Source organism: Rhea pennata, chromosome 3 (genome assembly GCF_028389875.1).
Source record: "Rhea pennata isolate bPtePen1 chromosome 3, bPtePen1.pri, whole genome shotgun sequence".
NCBI lineage: Eukaryota > Metazoa > Chordata > Aves > Rheiformes > Rheidae > Rhea > Rhea pennata.
In genome coordinates this window covers 55109910-55127677 of record NC_084665.1, presented here as the reverse complement: position 1 = coordinate 55127677, position 17768 = coordinate 55109910, and the positions used below count along the sequence as shown (strand labels likewise).

The following is a 17768-nucleotide window of genomic DNA, read 5'->3' as shown; positions in this document are numbered from 1 at the left end:
TTACAAGCCACAGTATAGTATGAACTAGTAGGACTAACTGCAGTACAGGAAGTATTTCTTAAGTACTGACTTTCTTAACAATTTTCAAAATGGCAAAAACACAAAGAAAGAAATGTGTTAAACCTTCCAGCTGAAAGTTCTAACACAAGTTAAAGCAAGACTGCCAGTAGTCCTTGATTTATTCATGATCTCTGTAGTTCTATACATTCATATTTAGTCACTAGATTAATCTCTTCTGAAAATATCCTTATGGTTGGTATAAACTACAGAAGAAATGGAACTGAAAGCTTTGTATTCTTTCCAGTTGGCTTTTACATTTTCCTTTTGCACTCAGTGGTTGGCTTCAATTAAAGATTTCAGCAATCTTAAAAGGGGGGAAAAAAACTATTTGTACAATTCTCCTACTTTTCACCTCTCCTACCAGAACAGCCATTAATAGATTAGAAATAAATAAAACTTTAAAATTTAGTCTGACTGCACTTCTGATTGAGAAACAAGCTTTGTCCAGAAATATCTAATTTTTTATTACATTCTGTAAATTGTTTTGTCCTTCATTTGGAGTAACTGTCAAGCTCTGTCAGCGTGTTTCAGAAAGATTAGTTGCACTTTTTTCTTTGCAAAAGTGGATGAGGCAGAGGAAAGGATTTTCATCAAATGAAAGTCCAGCTGATCAAATCAATTTCTTACACCCCCTCCTCCCCTTGCCTATTTAAACAGATTCTACAGCGTCTTCAGCACTTAATGATGAGGGGGAAAAAAACACTGATAACCGCATTCACAGATCTAGCACTGTATGGCTGCAAATTTATTTTGGCATTTCTAAATCCTGGCTTATTTTTTTCCGTTGCAGTTGGAACAGTTTCCCAGTAACTAAGAGTCAGATTTTAAGAACTGATAGGATAAAAACTGTTGCACCTACTGTTTTTTGTTTATGTTCACGTCTGTGCTAGCACCTGGCTCTAAAAGGAATACAATTCACTAACCACAGAGGCTGAGAGGAAGATGAAGTACTTTCCTAAGCCCTAAACCTTCGACTGATTGGGAAGCTCATAAAGAGAGGAAAAACGATGTGCCAGGAGAGATAAGAGGGAGAGTGATCAGCCAGGGCTGATACACGTAGGAAATCAGCAGATATCAGTGAAAAGCTTAAACTCCTCCAAAATGCACTACTTCCAACAAAGAAGAAAAAAGAAAAAATAATCACCCCAAATCCAAAGCAAATTTGGCAGCTCTGCCATAACCAGTGACTGCCCAAGTGCAAGGTGTTCACAGATGCTACCCCCTTTTCCCCCAAAACACTCAATACCACCAGCGTGCCACACAGAAAGACACTGAAGGTACGGAAAGCCTAAACGCTCGCTGTTTGCCAGCAGCCTTAAATTAAGCCACGAGCTGTACCCTGGCAAAGGAGGCACACTGACAGCTACCCTGAAACGGCGGGCGTACGGCGGGGAGGTGAGCGCATTCCAGCTCTGGCAGGGTGCACCCACACGTTGTGCCTGCCACTGCAGAAGGGAAGCCACTCCATCACCCAGCAGCAATGCCACAGCCACAAACTGAACATTCTCACAAATGGAGTTTATGTTCCTATGTATATATATTATGTGAGTTTTTACAAACATGCATGCATAAAATATGGCTGTATTTATATAACGTTAAACTGTATCATGGGACTTTATCAAAAGGACAGGAAGAATGATTGTGAAGGCAAAAGACAAGCTTTCTCTTGTCTGGAGCCACAGGGGAAAAAAAAGAACAAAAAAAGAAAATAAAAGATCAGTTAATCTAAAATTAAACACAGCCACACATTAATATTTGGGTGATGAGAGTCAGTAGGACTCAAACTACAGCACAACTAAACAATCTGAAAAATGCAATTACTGCTTAGTATACAAGATATTGCAAAGTGTGGAGAAGTTTATCCAGTTTCTACTAAATAGTAAGATGTCCGCTACATACATTTTGCCTCTTCTGCTGAGGTTGCTGAGCCATCAAATCACAAATCTAGTATTGTCAAACCTGAACCATCCAAGCAGCTGCAAGGAATCTAGGGATAAAGACTCCCTAATTACACTGAATATGGATTTAATTAGAAATACACAAAAGAGAAAATGTGTCATCATTTGTTCATATGCATGCTGTACAAACAGGTCGCACATTTTTTTTAAAGTATTACAGTGTTACTTCCAAATGGTTTTAAGATTTGCAACATATACCAAGGGATGGTTTTGATACATGAAAAAAAAAGGAAAAAAAATCCACACTGCAACTAAACTAGTTCTTTCACAGTAGAGATTTTTCAGGTAGCCCTTCTCATTCACCTTGAATTCTATAGTTTTTATGCATTAAATGATACGACCCAAAGCCTACAGACTAAACAAAACATTTCACAAATGTTTTCTGTTTCAATTGCTGTTCCATTCAGTTTTCATGTCAGAATCGAGCTCCAGGTAAGAGCAAAACACACACAAATGTACTCCCAGATGTCAGATAGTACTGTGACATTTTTTCCACCTCTGAAACTGAGGAAAGGGCAGGAAAAATAAAATTCCTGTTGTCTATCAATAAATCCATATCTATGAGACAGCACTTGTCCCTTGACTGCATGACCAAGCATAGTATCTGCTGTGAATAATCATACATGCAAATTTAATTTTTTATCAACATAAATACCTGCTTATATGATTGTAATTTACTTTCTAAGAACATTTGTAACACTAAAATTGAGTGGTTAAAAACATTCCATTTTTCTGCGATATTCAGAAGTCCTGTAATAGTGTATGAAGAACTGATGACAAAAAGACCAAAGAACAGCAAGCAATATTTCGTTTATTGCATTCTGATTATTTCAGAATTAAAGTAGGTTGCTAAAGCAAGGAATATGTTTTGTCATGCACATTAACTCTCTCTCTCTCTTCCCCCCTCCCCACTCTTTTTCTGTTCCATTTTTTAACGCTGCATCTATACCACTAAGTTAAACAGTGTGCCAGGGCTTAGGGCCAGACACTGGCACGTTGCCATCCATATCAGTAAGCTGTTAGAAGGGTATCCAGCGTGCTTTTGACCAAAGTCAGCTAATTCTTACTCCCCAAATACCTAGGAACAACTTGAGAGTAAGTTAGAGTGCAGGATCATTTCCAACAAGTAGCTCATATGTGGTCACCCTGTTTTGGGGACTAAAGAAAGTTTAATAATATACATAAAGCCAGACCACATCATGGCCTCGCAAGCAAAGAAGCAGCCCTGGACTATTTACTAGCATAGATGTAGCTAACTCTCGGGAAACAATTATGTTTGTAGGTCCATTCTTTTTCAAGGGAACTTTATTCATGCATTCAGGCATTTGCTTAAAGTTAAGCACATCCTTAACTGTCTTCTAGAATAGGCATTCTTTAATGAGGCTTCAGTATTTTTTTCTAAAGCAATTGGGTTTTTTTTAGTTAAAGATTTATTCTTATGTCAACCCTGCAGCCTACCATCTTAAAGAAGTTTAATTAAAAAAAAGCAAAATTTCTCTGGCAAACACATCTAAAAAGGTATAAATCGAAAAGATATTATCTGTATTGGAAATGAATGCACATTCATCAACAAAATCCACACTAGTTTTGGCAATGAATGTGATTAAAGGTAGCTACTAAGAAAATAATGCAAACAGAAAAAACTTCATATAAAAAAACCCCTGGTTTCCCCAAAAGGTTAAGAGAGAAAGAGGTAGATCATCTGTATTGTCAGGTTGACATTAGCACCCCTAATTAGATTATCATACTATTTCATAAAGCCTGTGTTTCAGCAGCCCAGAAATCATATTTCTTCAAGTTGATCCTCAGAGGTTAATCTTTGGGAAGGTTGGACAGAACATACTTGAGTAGATGGTCTGCTTAAGCATTCCATAAAAGATTTCAGATTTCACCAAAAAGTTGTTATAACATGAAACTTGCCTATCTTGCAACCAAATACTCTAACAAGAAATACTTCTCTAACAATGCAACAATTAATGCATGGACAGCTGGGTCTTTGCTATGCTAAAGCAAACAACTTTGCGATGTCTGCCATGTTCAGAGAAGGCTGGGATTTCAAACGCTTCAGAAATCCCTAGAAGTATTGCCAAAAAGGAGAGACAAATGTCAGAAACAGGCCTGAAAAAAAAAGATAGAAGGCAGATAATTCATATTAAATTTCTTGAAAACACTCAACATTTCCAAGCAGAATTAGTCAAATAGAGCACTCTATATAGCAACATTTTCCTTTGCTTTGGATGGCATATAATTGTCATAATTGACATCAATACTTTCCAGTTAGAATATAAGTCCTGACACAGGCATGAGAAATGGTTTACTATAAATTTTGCTTTGAGATGTATTATTATTATACGTGACAATTATATAAATTAAATATTTTAAAAAGTATTTTTTTTCTTACATCTATACTTCTCTTCTAGAAGGCCCTTAGAAAGAGACATCAAGCCAATCTTGAGGGACTGCACTCGAATTTTTCCAGTCCGGCCACTGAAATTACAAAGAGCAGAGAATTTGATACAGTTTAATCTTACTACATTACAACTCAAGTCTGTTCCAAATGCAAAGTCACTGATGAATTCTACTTCAACTATACTTAAAATCTGAAAACATATTAACATTGCAAATCACATTAAGAATGCTTCCTTTAAAAAAGCTCAACTCACCTTACTGCATGTTTACATGTCAAAACAACTTATATTATTCCAAAAAGGTTGAATTTTAACCCTGTAAAACCAACAGCATGATTTGATAACGTGATTTACACAAACAAGTACTCAGCGGTACACAGCAATAAAGACACTTTCTCAGTGTGAAAAGGAGGACTGCAAAATAAACTGAATTTTCATACCACAGGAATTCATTCTTTTTGCTCACTTTATTTTTTTCTTCTATGTTGGAAATGCTATGATGTACATGTAAACAGGCAAACACATGCAGTAATCAGAAGACGTGGAGCTCTTCTTTCTAAGCAGCGTGACTTCTGGCTCATGTTGCCCAAAACGAAAAAAAGAAAAATCCCCAAACTCAAAAAAACACAAATGTAAGCAACTTGAAAACAGACAAATGGGTTCCAAAGCCTATGATTTTAAGCCTGCAAGGAAAACACTACTCAAATAGATACTAAAGCAATAAAACCAAGACATATGGAAAACGACAATCTTAAAGTTCAAAAAGTCAGTGTAAGAAACAGATTCTTAAAAGATCTGATAATTTCTGCTCTCAAAAGCTGAAAAACACCACGCATTTTGTCTTCAGGTTAGACATGGCAAACAGATCAAAAAAGGGGTAGTTAAACTGTATATAATTATTCAGAAACTCCTGTACCTAAAGATTAGCTGGATCCTTCCTCAGTAAGTAAAACAGTGCTAGAACTAAAATGCAAACATTATTTCCCTTTTGTCATGCACAGTGATATATCCTTTAATTATTTCTGGAGTAGTTATTAGGCATTTTTTTCTGTCCTCCTCATTCAACAAATGGTCTGCTGTCTAATTTACTCCACAAATGCTGTGCTGAATACAAAATTATTAATTTACTCTTGGGTTCTCAGTAAATTAATCAAGTGCCTTACAAATATTAATTCATTTGTCTTCACAACCATCACCTAATCTTGTGAGATTAGCCAGTATTATCTTCTCTATTTCACAAGTTGGAAAGAGGTATAGAGAAATTACTGCCAAATTAATCAAAAGCATCCATTACTTTAACTGCCTAGTTTGAAAATCAGGAGCCAATTTTCAAGAATGTTATAAAATTGCCAACTATTTTATACATTCAAACTTAGCTTCAAATTACCTCTTTCAATCATAGACATGACATCACTCTGGCATATCCTGACTCATAAATGGCTCATTTTGCAACCTCGATCAAGCTCTTTCACCATCCTTCCCTATGCAGGGTTGTCTAGGTTTTAACTTTGTATTCAAATGAAAAACAAAGCAGAACATTCATCTGGGTTTGATTTAACTCAGGATTGACTACAGTATTTGCTTAGAGAAGATGGAAACTCATGATAACTTTGCAGCTAAAAGTTGGGACATGTATGTAGATTCCTTCAGATTTGAGTAGGTTGTTACAGCAACTGGGAAAAACTTTCTCAGCACAAAAAGCATTAAATTATAAACTCTCATTAAATTATAAACCGGAGTTCAAAAGCCTACAATATGACATTTTTCTAAAGAGCTATGTATTTCTCCCTAGCCTTTTTCTTGGAAACAACTAACTGTTATGGCTGAAATTACATATACATTTAAATATATATATATATATATAGAGAGAGAGAGAGAGAGAGAGAGAGAGAGAGAGAGACAGATTTTGTGGCATTGAAAGTTCCAGTTCAGTGATTTAAGTTAATCCAATTTACAGAATCACAGAATAACTGAGGTTGGAAGCGACCTCTGGAGAGTGTCTAGTCTTGTCAAGGTGCCTCTGAATTGCAGCACTACATGGTTGTGCTGCATTTGCAACCATGTAGTTGTGCTGTGTAGACAAAAACCTAAAATCAAGGGAAGTATCAGGCAACTTCTTAAAGCTCAAATTCATCAAAAATGCAGGGGTCAAGTACTTAGAGTTAAATGCCAGCACACTATTAAGATACACTATACAGCAAGACAAGCATGCTTATCATTGCAGAGTCAATTGATAAGACCATGTTAACTGTTCAGATATTATTCACTCTGATCTTGATGAAGAGGAGTCCAAATCATTAAATCTCTATTAATTAGTTTGAAGTTGTTAGTCAATGAAACAGTGAGAGGGAGTATAAAAATGCAACATTATTGGTCTCTGACCTATTTTCAAGGAAAAAAATGGCAAAACAATTATAGCTGCTTGACAGAAGCACTTTTCATGTTCTCTATGGTCTGTTTGTCCCACCAGATATATCTGAGGCCCTCTTTCTCCAAGCAATATAAAGTCTAAGAATTCATTGCCCTTTTGCTGTATAGTGTACTGCTGTCATTATTTTTGCCAAACAAAAGGATTTTAGTATGGCGCAGGGAGGATGGAAAAGAGAGCTGAAGGGGAGGAAAAAAAAAGAAAAAAAGATTCACTAGGTGATTTTCTAGGTGGTTCTGTTGTCTGTGCGTGTATCAAACAGGCTCTGGCCTGCAAGCCTCAGTATCATACAATCTGTTGCACCTTCACCAAAAAAAAAAAAAAAAAAAAAAAAAAAAAAAAAAAAAGGAAAAGGAACAGGAAAAGGAAAGAAGAAAAAAGATTAAGGTGTGTATCAGGCATGGTAGATAAGAGAACAGGCTGAACGCATACACAACAGAGAGGACTAGCTTAGCGGGAGATCATTAATCCAGGTCCTTTGGTCCAGTAGAGAGGTCAGGCTCAAGGGGATGCAAGTGTACTATGCTGCATGGGTGGAGAGTCTGGAGTAGGAGTGAAGCACGTTCAGCTTTTTTGCATAGTTTGGACTCTCCACCCAAGCAGACAGCAGCCATTCAGCTGCCTCAAGGACCCAGATACAGGGAACCCAGAGGCAGGGATTCTCAGGTGCAAGCAATCAGATAACTATACAAAAATTTATGACTGTCACTGCTTTGCAGTAACTTAAATGAGTGAGAAAAAGAAGACGAGCAAGAAATGGCCATCATATCAGGAGAGAAAGGGAGACGACTTTCATCTTGTATCTTATTACAGGAGATACTGGAATTAAAAGATGCAAAAGAGAAGAGAGGGGAAAAAAGGTCTTCTATCATACCGGTAATACAGGCAATAAGACCTGTTAAGATCTGGGACGTGATGTCTTATCACTGTGTCTTATGAGTTCCCCTTCTGATCCTATAGCAATTGAGCTCCAAATGAAACAACTATAATCCCAACCTCACTACCACACAGGACTAGAGCTGGGAGGAGCACTCAGAAATCACGTAACAAGCTTTAGCACTGATCAGCCACATTAATGTCTCAGCTGCAGAATGGCTTGTAAATCCTAAAACTAATATTTCCGTTTTTGCTCAAAAACTTAGGAAATTAGTATAGGGTTAAAATTATCCGAAGATACATCTTTCCAGGAAAATGAATTTAGCAAACTTTCCAAAACCTTTCCATAATCATGCAACCCTCATATGCAAACTTTATTCCATTCTCTAAATATCATCCTAACACAGAATTTCTGGCTGCTTTTCAACAGCACTAAAAGGGAACAAAACTTATGACAGTCAAACACAGTCTATTTCATAGTCAAAGCAGAGGCCTGTGACACTATAAATTCTAATGACAATAATCAGGATATAATTAATATTGTTAACAACAATGGTATGCAAGTATCTTGATGGTATAGCCAGACATAAAACAAAAACATTTTATATAAATATCTGAGCAATGTGACCACCAGAGAGGCAAGCAATGATGAGCACAGTTACATATAAGAGACATTCAAGAAACCAAAGCTGTCAGATAGAGGACAAGATAAAGTACAAGAAACTGCAGATAAGAATACACAAGAAGGATGACTGGCAAGTCAACAGAAAAGCAGATAAACAGTACCAAGAACAGAGGAAACCCCCCAAGGGAGGAGGGGTAGCAATAGCATAAAAACATCAGGCATAAGCAAAGAAAATTGGAAAAGAAAGAAGACAAGCCCACTTTGGCTATGAATTCTCTCATCCAAGATCTCTCAAGCCTGATCGCATGACTCTGTGATTACGGACCAGCAAGGACCATAGCTCTCAGTACTAACCATACAACACCAGCTCCACGGGATCGTATATTCACAGCTAATTCAGAATGCTAAGTGCTAAAGGCTAGCTGTTTACATAGTGATGATGAGTAATAACATGTAAGGACTAGCCATTAACAAGGAGCATGCAATTAACTAAGAATTTACTAAATTTTAGTTTTAAAGTTCAAAACTAGTGTGATTTGTTGGTCTTGTAAACACTCCTATCACAGTCATATCTGACTTCCTACATTCACATGCAACAACGCCATAGAAAAAAAGACCATTTTTCCTAAATCTATCTCCCACATTCCTTCCCCTATCTGCAAACAAAACCATAAAACATTGTATTTTCACTTATCCAAGCATAAAAAAACTACAAAATTAGCCTTATACAAGGGTAGTGATAATTGCTCTGACAAGATGATTTCTGTGCTGTGCTACGGACAAACATCTACATAATGCAGCAACAGGAGACAGCATATTAGCTCTCTGAAGGTCCCCGCAGGCGCCTTCCCTTCATCAAACACAGAGCAGTCGGGTAAAGAGCTCACTTTCCTTCTCTACAGAGGGCCATGTCCTTCCTAGAGTACTTCTTACTACCATCAGAGTCTGCCAGGCTGCTTCCCCAAACTCCCTCACGAATCAAGAGCTGTCATCACCACAGTAAATGCAACTAGAGAGCACATAGGAGATTCCCATCAACTACCATAAGAACCAGGGCATAATATTAAGGCTAAATGAGCAGGTCTCCCATCCTTCTCATTTCTAAGCTTTTAGGAGTTTGAATTTTGCTGAATGTAACACACTGGTGAGGCCTGGGACGTTAACACAGTGTTAAGAATTTGCCAGGTATTTTAATGCAACAATAAATAACAAGGTTGTGATTCTTCAGAGGAAGACTAGACCACAAAGAATGATCACAGAAAACAGCTTTGCTCATGTGGAAAAAGTCAACATACATGGGATATTATAGATATCCTACACATCCTAGACCACTGCATCAAATAAATTAAAGAGAAAAGTGCAACCAGCTTTAAAAGAATGCACCATCGAAAAGTATCTTAACATCACAAAATCAAGAAAATTAAAAAGTTCCTTCTATGAAATACAAGAAATCAGATAAACATTGAAAGAGGTTAAAAAAAACAGAAAAAACGTAAAATTTTTTTATGTGTACTAGGTAATTCCAACAAAAATAACGAGTCATCATCCACAGTTAGTGCATGTACTCCATACTATGTATGACAGATTTTACAATATGTTAAACAACTGATTTCAAGGGGTTTTAAGTTATACTGGTAGTCCCAAAGGCTATTCATTCTATTTATATTAAAATGACTTTGGAAGTTTTAGAAAATTTGCCATAGAGTCTGGAACAATAACAGCTTGCTATTGGTTTTGGATAATTTAAACATAGATTTAATCTGGCAAAATGATTTAATAGGCTAACCAATTTCTCTCATAGCTCTCACTTTTTGTATTAAATTCCATTAAGTGTTTGTATTAAAAAATAATCCTCTGGAAAAAAACAAAACTAAGAACTAGCTATAAGCTTGAAGCATGTTTATAGGGCAGATGTTGCTGCCTGGGACAACCTTTTAAAATCCTTGAGGAAGTAAAAGTCAGTCAGTAAATTTAATCCATTTCTCTCCTCCTTTCAGCTTGAAGAATGAATCATTCTTGATGTGTCAGAAAATACAGAACATAACAGACCTTGTTGTTGTCTACTATTTCCAAAAATAAACTGTTTCTTTTCAGTGCCAAAGGCATCTGTAGGTAAGTCTGAAGAAACTCCTGGTTTGCCATCAATCTGTGAATAACTAATTAGATCTCAGGTTAATAGCATGCAACTAACAGATGCTTTTTGCAGGCAGTTTAATGATTTGAAACACTGTATAACGCCAATGAAATAAACAACAGAAATGCCAGGAGACAAATTAGTTCTTTTCTAAAGGCCAGTTTTTTAAAAAATGGCAGTTTAAAATTGGTGCCCGTTCTTTCAGCTTTTTTTCCTTTTTCCTTTTTTTTTTTTTTTTTTTTTTTTTGTTGGGGGGGAGGGTGGATTTGAAAGGCGAGCAAGGAGAGACACTGTAAAAAGTAACTATATTGTAAAAATCCTTCATCTTCCATTTTTCAAGTTTGAAAGCAGATCAAAGTCTTTCATCAGCTTGAAGAATTATCTCTACTAATGCTTTCAACATAATAATCAATAGGGAATGGAGACAACAGGAAATGTTACTGAATGGTAGAAAGTTTTATTGCTTACTACCTGCATTTTAAATATGGACAGATAAACCACTGACTTCTAATTGAAGATGGTAAACAAGGGTTAGCAGAATAAAAAGTAATGGATGAGTGACTGATTTTGAAAAAAAGAAAGAAAAGAAACTAGTAACCACAAAAATTCTCTGACTCTCTTACTCTAAATGTCCAACAACATCTAAGTCAAGCAACACATTTGATCTACTACTGCAGTTGCTAGTGATGTTTTGTTTAATCCTCTACAATACAGAGCTCTGGAAAATAGAAACACTTGCTGAAAGATGTCTCAGTTGTTATTTGATGGAGTCTCCAATTTTCCAACAGTAGTAAGGAATCCAATTAACAGAAATGTCACAGTATTAAAAACAAATATTGGATTGGCAAAGCACACCAGGTAGCTACCACGTAAATAAATGGTCATAGGTACTCCCTTCTTGCCTTCCCTCTATACCCCGACATAAAAACACACACAAAAAAACAAAGCCCCTACAAAGTATGGGAGTACTGGCCTGCAATTCTTTAAAAAACAAACAAACAAAAAAGAATATGACTTTTAGAATTTGGCACTGAGTGAACACAGTGAAAAAATGATAAGCAGTTCAAGATATAACAGCTCTTTTTTGCAAAGCTGAGTATAAGAATTTCCTGGAACTCTTTTCATGTTCAAATAGGAAGAAAGGAAAAAAATTCGGACATTAAATAGGCAACTTAGAAAGTTCTGATTTCATTTTTATGTGTATCTCTGAACTACAGCATATACTTAATTAGACAGACTGAAGTGACCACCTCACCTATAGCAATACCATGCCTTTAAGCAACTATGGAACAGTCTGGGTGTCTCTACTGGGTCAAAATTATCAAGAGATATGACTTTTTTTATTATTATTTAAAAATTTCTGAAAAAAAAGTTCTATCAAATTCTGTTAAAGAAGTTCTATCACTTTTCTATGATCATGAATGCTTCCTCCAGAAAGTAACTCAGAAAAAAATACACCATGGTTCTACAAGCCTGGCACTTTTTACATGTCACAAGTGCAAACTTTTTTTAATACTACATTAAATTCCAGGGGAACTCAATGCAAACAGAAGTCTGTTACTTACCTATCATATACATTGAGCAGCCAGTTAAGACATATGTCTACACAGAGAGGAACATTTACTAGATCTTTGTGTTTCTCTTCAAGTCCACTGTAGATGGTAGTGAGACAGCTGATCACATCCTGGACACCAATGAGCTGGTCATTTTGACTCAGCTTGTGTTGTTTGAAAATTTCACTTGCTGTGTTCAGGTCCAACAGATCCACTAACAAGAAATAATAATAAAATAAATTAAAAAAAATATGAATACAGATGCTTGACTATGGGATTCACAATACTTGCTCCCTGACTTCTCACTTTATTGTAGCAAACACTGCAGACAGATTATTAGCAAAAAAGTAGCTTTCCTTCAGTAACATTATGGTGAAAAATTACTCTCTGTTAGGAGGAGTCAATAGCATTTTAGAAAGATATTTAAAAAAAAAAAAGAGTAAGCAAGAAAAAGATAATGACACAGTAGAGCTTAGAACATTTAAAAAGCCGCTGAAGCAACCAGTATAATTAGAGAATTCTCACTTCAGATGTATGCACACTGGGAGTCCACCGAGTTTAGAGAATTCTCTGCATTTACTATAAAGCAGAATTGCATCAAATGACTACCATTTTTGATTAAATGTGAAGCAAAGTAAATTTTGGGGTAACAATGTTCTCTAAAATGCAGTAAGAAGACACTGAGCCCTGATTAACTGAACAGCAGTTGCTAAATAAAGGCTTAAAAGAAACTGTAGAGAAGGACAGAAGGAAATTGTTTACGGAAGTTTTCCAGAACATTAAATGCTATGCTTTCTTCCAAAATATTTAGATTTCCTTTATCATCCTCAAGATGCAAGCTGAAAGTCTTCCCATGTACTTCTATAAGCAGTTACTGATGCCACTGACTTCTGATGGGTGACAGTAGTTTTGCCCAAAACCATAAAAAAATTGTGACTGTACCTGTGAAAATATGGTTATGGCATGGTGAAAATAAAAAGCTGTTAATGAGCTCTTCTAAATCTTTTGCAAAACAAAATGAAAACGGGGTTTATTCTGATGTGAAGGAAGGCCTAATAAAAAAGTTAGTACAAGCTTTAGTGACAAAAAAAGGTTGCAATATATCATTATGCTTGCTCCCGTATATAGTTGAAATACATTCTGAGCTCATACAGAGCTGTTTCTGGGTAAGCTGCAATGCATTTACTCTATAAATGTCATTTCTCAAAGGAAATGAAACATGACAATCTCAGATGTGTTGGAAATTGCTCTGCACCACTAATGTTAAATAAGGACCCCAGAAGGGCAGTTTGTGCAAATCAGGTAAGCCTAGCTTAAGCTGAAAAATAAGTATAGGAGGGAAAAAAAGCAGCAGCAATACGAGACTGACCACCATGACCAATTCTGTTCAGAACTCAGAGAGTGTCTACCATAAAATAAGGTTATAGGCCAAGAGCAGGTTACATTCCCAATCCCATTTCCCCAATCTACCATTCCTAGCATCACCGTAAAATGAGAAACAGTCCTTCGCATTCCTTGCTTTTTCTCTCTCACTGACCCATGTACATTCTATTCTAACTTTACAGCATCAGACCTGCAGGAGGTTTGGGGGCTGTTTTGTTGCCTTTTTTGTGTTGTTCCATCTCTCAGGGTGGAAATGAATGCCAGGTAATGGTAACGCTAGATGGTTAAATATATATTTACCGAGCAGGGCAGACCGCTAACTGCAACAAACTGTGGCTACCTTGCCATTAGTTTGACCTAATGGGTAAACTCCCTCCTTAAATGGAAGCAAGAAATCCTACCTCTGGGGAGAATTAACTCCACACACCAGTACAGGCTGTGGGCCAACCAGCAGGCAAGCAGCTTTGCAGAGAAGGTCCTGGGGGCCCTGGTGGACAACAGGTTGACCATGAGCCAGCAGTGTACCCTAAACGGCAAAGAAGGCCTGTGGTATCCTGGGCTGCCTTAGGAAGAACATTGCCAGCAGGTTGAGCGAGGTGATCTTCCTCCTCTACTCAGCCTGGTGAGGCCAAAGTGCTGGGTCTAGTGCTCAACTCCCCAGTACAAGAGAGATATGGAGCTACTGGAGAGAGCTGAGTGAAGGGCTCCTGAGATGAGGAAAGGCTCGGAGCATCATAGGACAAAAGGCTGAGAGAATTGGGACTGTTCAGCATGAGGAAGAGAACACTGAGGGAGGATTTTATCAGTGTGTAAAGAAGATGGGACAAACTGTCTTCAGTGGTGCCCAATGAGACGATGAGAGGCAATGGACACAAACTCAAACACAGGCAATTCTGCCTGAATCTAAGAAACATTTTTTTTGCTGTGAGGCTGACTGAGCATTTGCACAGATTGTCCAGATGGGTTGTGGAGTCTCCATCCTTGGAGATACCCAAAAGTCATCCGGACAGGGCCCTGGGCCACCTGCTGTAAGTGACCCTGTTTGAGCAGGGGGTTTGGACAGGTGATCTCTAAAGGTCCCTTCCAACTTCAGCTAGTCTGTGACTCTGTGACCTGAGCTAGCAAAGTATTTTGTAGTGCACTGCTCTGTAATGTTCTACAGTACCTGGAAAAAAAAAAAAAAAAAAAGAATATCCCAGAAATGACTCACAAGCATATTTAAATTTTGAAACATATACAATGCAACAGAGACTATTTTATTTTGGGGAGCCAGGCATCATCCACATGATGCTATCAAATCACACAAATATTGCATTCAGGAGAGAAGGAAGAATAAGCTATTTTTCAGGAAAAAACTCTAACTGTAACCAGCTTTCTTTTCTTCCCTCTCTTTTTTGCAATATAATTAACAGTTGCTAAAAGCAGCTTCCTCAAGCAGATTGATATCATTGATGCCTTTCTTTTTAAAGGCAGTATAACCCTCTATTGCTTTGTAATGCCAAGCTACTGTAGCCTTTTGGCTTACCTTAGCACAACCACCCTTGCATTGAAAACTGCAGTAAAAGCAGATAGTGGAGCAAACCAAACTTCCTGACTTGATCTGCAATATTAAGGCCTCACATTCACACTCAAATGGTGCCAAAGGAAACAAGAGGCAGTAGGGGAAGATATTTTCAGTAACTTTCTCCCTAAAAGGAAACTCTGTTGCAAAATTAAGCAAACTTAATACTTTTAGATGACACCATTCATGGAGAACGGTCTTAGGAAACTATTTCCATCCTTTATTATTTCAGTGCTTACCTGGCTGAGCTAAATGAGATTTGGATACAGATGGTTATTCTGGTAGAGTCTACCCACTAGCAGAGCCCTTTGCTTGGTCTGGTGTAAAGAGGCATTATTTTCTCATTACACTTTCATTTTTGAAAGTTTTAACTAAGATGTTTTTATGCAGATGGGGAAAAGCTAACCTGAGACTCACATGCCCTTGCTGGCTCAAAACCTACTGCATGCAGCTTATAGTGTATTTTTGTAGTATCAATCTGCATCTGTTCAAGTATGATGAATGATCAATTCTCTAGTTATCCAAACAAATGGACATTAGGGTCATAACTTTCCTTTCTATTGCAAGGAGACTTTCCCAAAGGAAAGTTATAAACAGAAACTACGTCATTCAGTACAGTTCAAGCAGGTGTATGCAAGTGACTCAGGAGTGAGTAATGACATGCAGCTGCTAACGGCAAATTTGAGGCTGCTGTAAGCCCCACAGAAACTAGGCAGGCATTGCTGTGAAGCTTTAGGATTGGAAAGACCTTGTGAATGACAGCAGTTCCTGCAAAAGACTCACAGATGGATGGAAGTCTACCCAGCTATTCCTTTCAGTTCAGTGTGCCTCAGTGTTTGTTCCCTGGCCTTGTGCAGTTGCCATTCTTATCAGCATTCTTAAATTCTACATCACTTAAAGAAGCTCAGTGACAGAATTCTGAATATACATGGCATTTTTGTTCCTTTTTTGCCTTCCAGTACTACACTTCAGTATCTAGGGCAAAATTATTTCTTGAATATGAGCTCAGGTTTGCTGCACAAAAATAAAATACAATACTCAGAGTCTGGTGCTAAATGACTATTCAATACAATTGCAACACAGAAAATTCTCTTTGGCACCACTCGTGTACTACAGGAGGAAAGTGCTCTCGGTATGTGTGTTCCACATAATCTGAGACAGAAAAACTATTCAAGAATTTGTTCTTTCCAACCTGCAAACTTTCTCAGACTTCTACAAAATAAAGACATGTATGCACATACACACATGTATCAGTCTCTGCAAGAATCTACCTTCCAGAAGGATGCAGCACAAGATGAAACATGACTATTTGCTTGCTTCTAAAGGGAGGGGAAGAACTTCAAATACAAGATTTTTTGGACACTAACTGATAGCAAAGACTTAGAAGAGTTTTTTCACAGACAACATTTTTTTCAAGAGTTTTCCAAACCATAGTTCTAAAATGATATATTCCTGAATCTGCTTATATATAGTACTAATACTGTGTTATCAGTCCTCACTGCAAAGTCAAAACCCATCAAATACAAGTGGGACTGTGTATCCTGTGCTTTGCCCTTGCAGTCTGTACCAAAATGGCCTTTTCAGTTATATGCATACTGCAGCTGTCACAATTTACAATTGCTTTTTTTTTTTTTTATGAATTACACATTTACAATGACCTCATTTTCTACTGATTCATTTTGACACACACTTTGCCTTAGCACATAAGCCTTTCTGAAATATTTTGCATCTAAACACCTTTAAAAATCATCCATAGCTAAAATTATGGGAAATTCAATGGAAGACTAAAGTAATTCTGACCAGAGAATGAATGACAGGCACAGAAAACAACTCTGTCCTACATTAAAATAAATAACCAAAAACAAGAAAAAAAAACAATCAGGAAAAGAATTCTTGATAGGGCTTACTCACTCTCCCCTTCCTCGGAGGGGATGTGTTAGCAGATGTTGTGTTTTGGCTATTTCAACCCTCATTCATGGAACAGAAAGAGGCTGAGAATCACTGCAGTCACAGAGAATTTAAGCAACAGCATTTATTATACTTTCAAAGATGGTCCTAAAATAGTGCCAGAGCATATAGAGTTTGTGCGCAAAGACAGGGAATTCTTGTAGCATTTAGCTCTGTAGATAATCTGTCATGTCTTTCATTAAAAGCCACGCTGTTGTGTTCTTACAGATTAAACCAACTCTCAATCAAATACGCGCACATAACACAGACAAAGGGGTTTTGGCTGCTGTGCTGAAGGAAAGCAGTCTCATCTCCCGAGAGACAGAGGCAGAGAACGAGAGAGACGGACAGAGACAGACAAGAAGTGAGCAGCAGAGAGCAAGTGAAGTAGAGTGCGCATGTGAGCGAGAGGCAGAGAGTGAGTGTGTGAGAGAGGGGCAGAGCAAGGGGGGCTGGAGCGAGGGAGCAAGCAAGAGGCAGATAGCAAGAGGCAGAGTGAGCAAGCGAGGCAGCGGGCAAGTAAGACAGAGAAAGAGGCAGAGAGCAAGTGAGTAAGTGAGAGGCAGAGAGTGAGTGGGCGAGCGAGAGGCAGAGAGCGAGGCAGAGAGTGAGCAAGTGGCAGAGAGCAAGGGGCAGCGATCAAGCAAGACAGAGAGAGAGTGGCAGAGAGCAAGAATGAGCGAGGAAGCGAGGCAGAGAACGAGCAAGGCTGAGCAAGAGGGAGTGAGCGAGCAGGGCAGAGAACGACTGAATGAGAGAGAGAGAGAGAGAGGGAGGGAGGGAGGGAGAGGGAGAACGAGTGAGCAACTTTATAAACAGTGAAGCAGGTTGGAAC

At 37.8% G+C, this 17768-nt stretch overlaps 1 protein-coding gene across 5 annotated transcripts in view; it reads right to left on the bottom strand.

The window, feature by feature from the left end:
- The window catches only part of UTRN (utrophin), a 405882-nt gene that overhangs the window by 48598 nt on the left and 339516 nt on the right, over positions 1–17768 (bottom strand). For all 5 annotated transcript variants that reach the window (XM_062572341.1, XM_062572340.1, XM_062572342.1 and 2 more), the window contains 2 exons: positions 12055–12256; positions 4420–4505 (listed from right to left, as the gene is read on the bottom strand). In XM_062572341.1, the coding sequence (XP_062428325.1) occupies positions 4420–4505; positions 12055–12256 (288 nt within the window). The remainder of the gene's footprint in view (positions 1–4419; positions 4506–12054; positions 12257–17768) is intronic.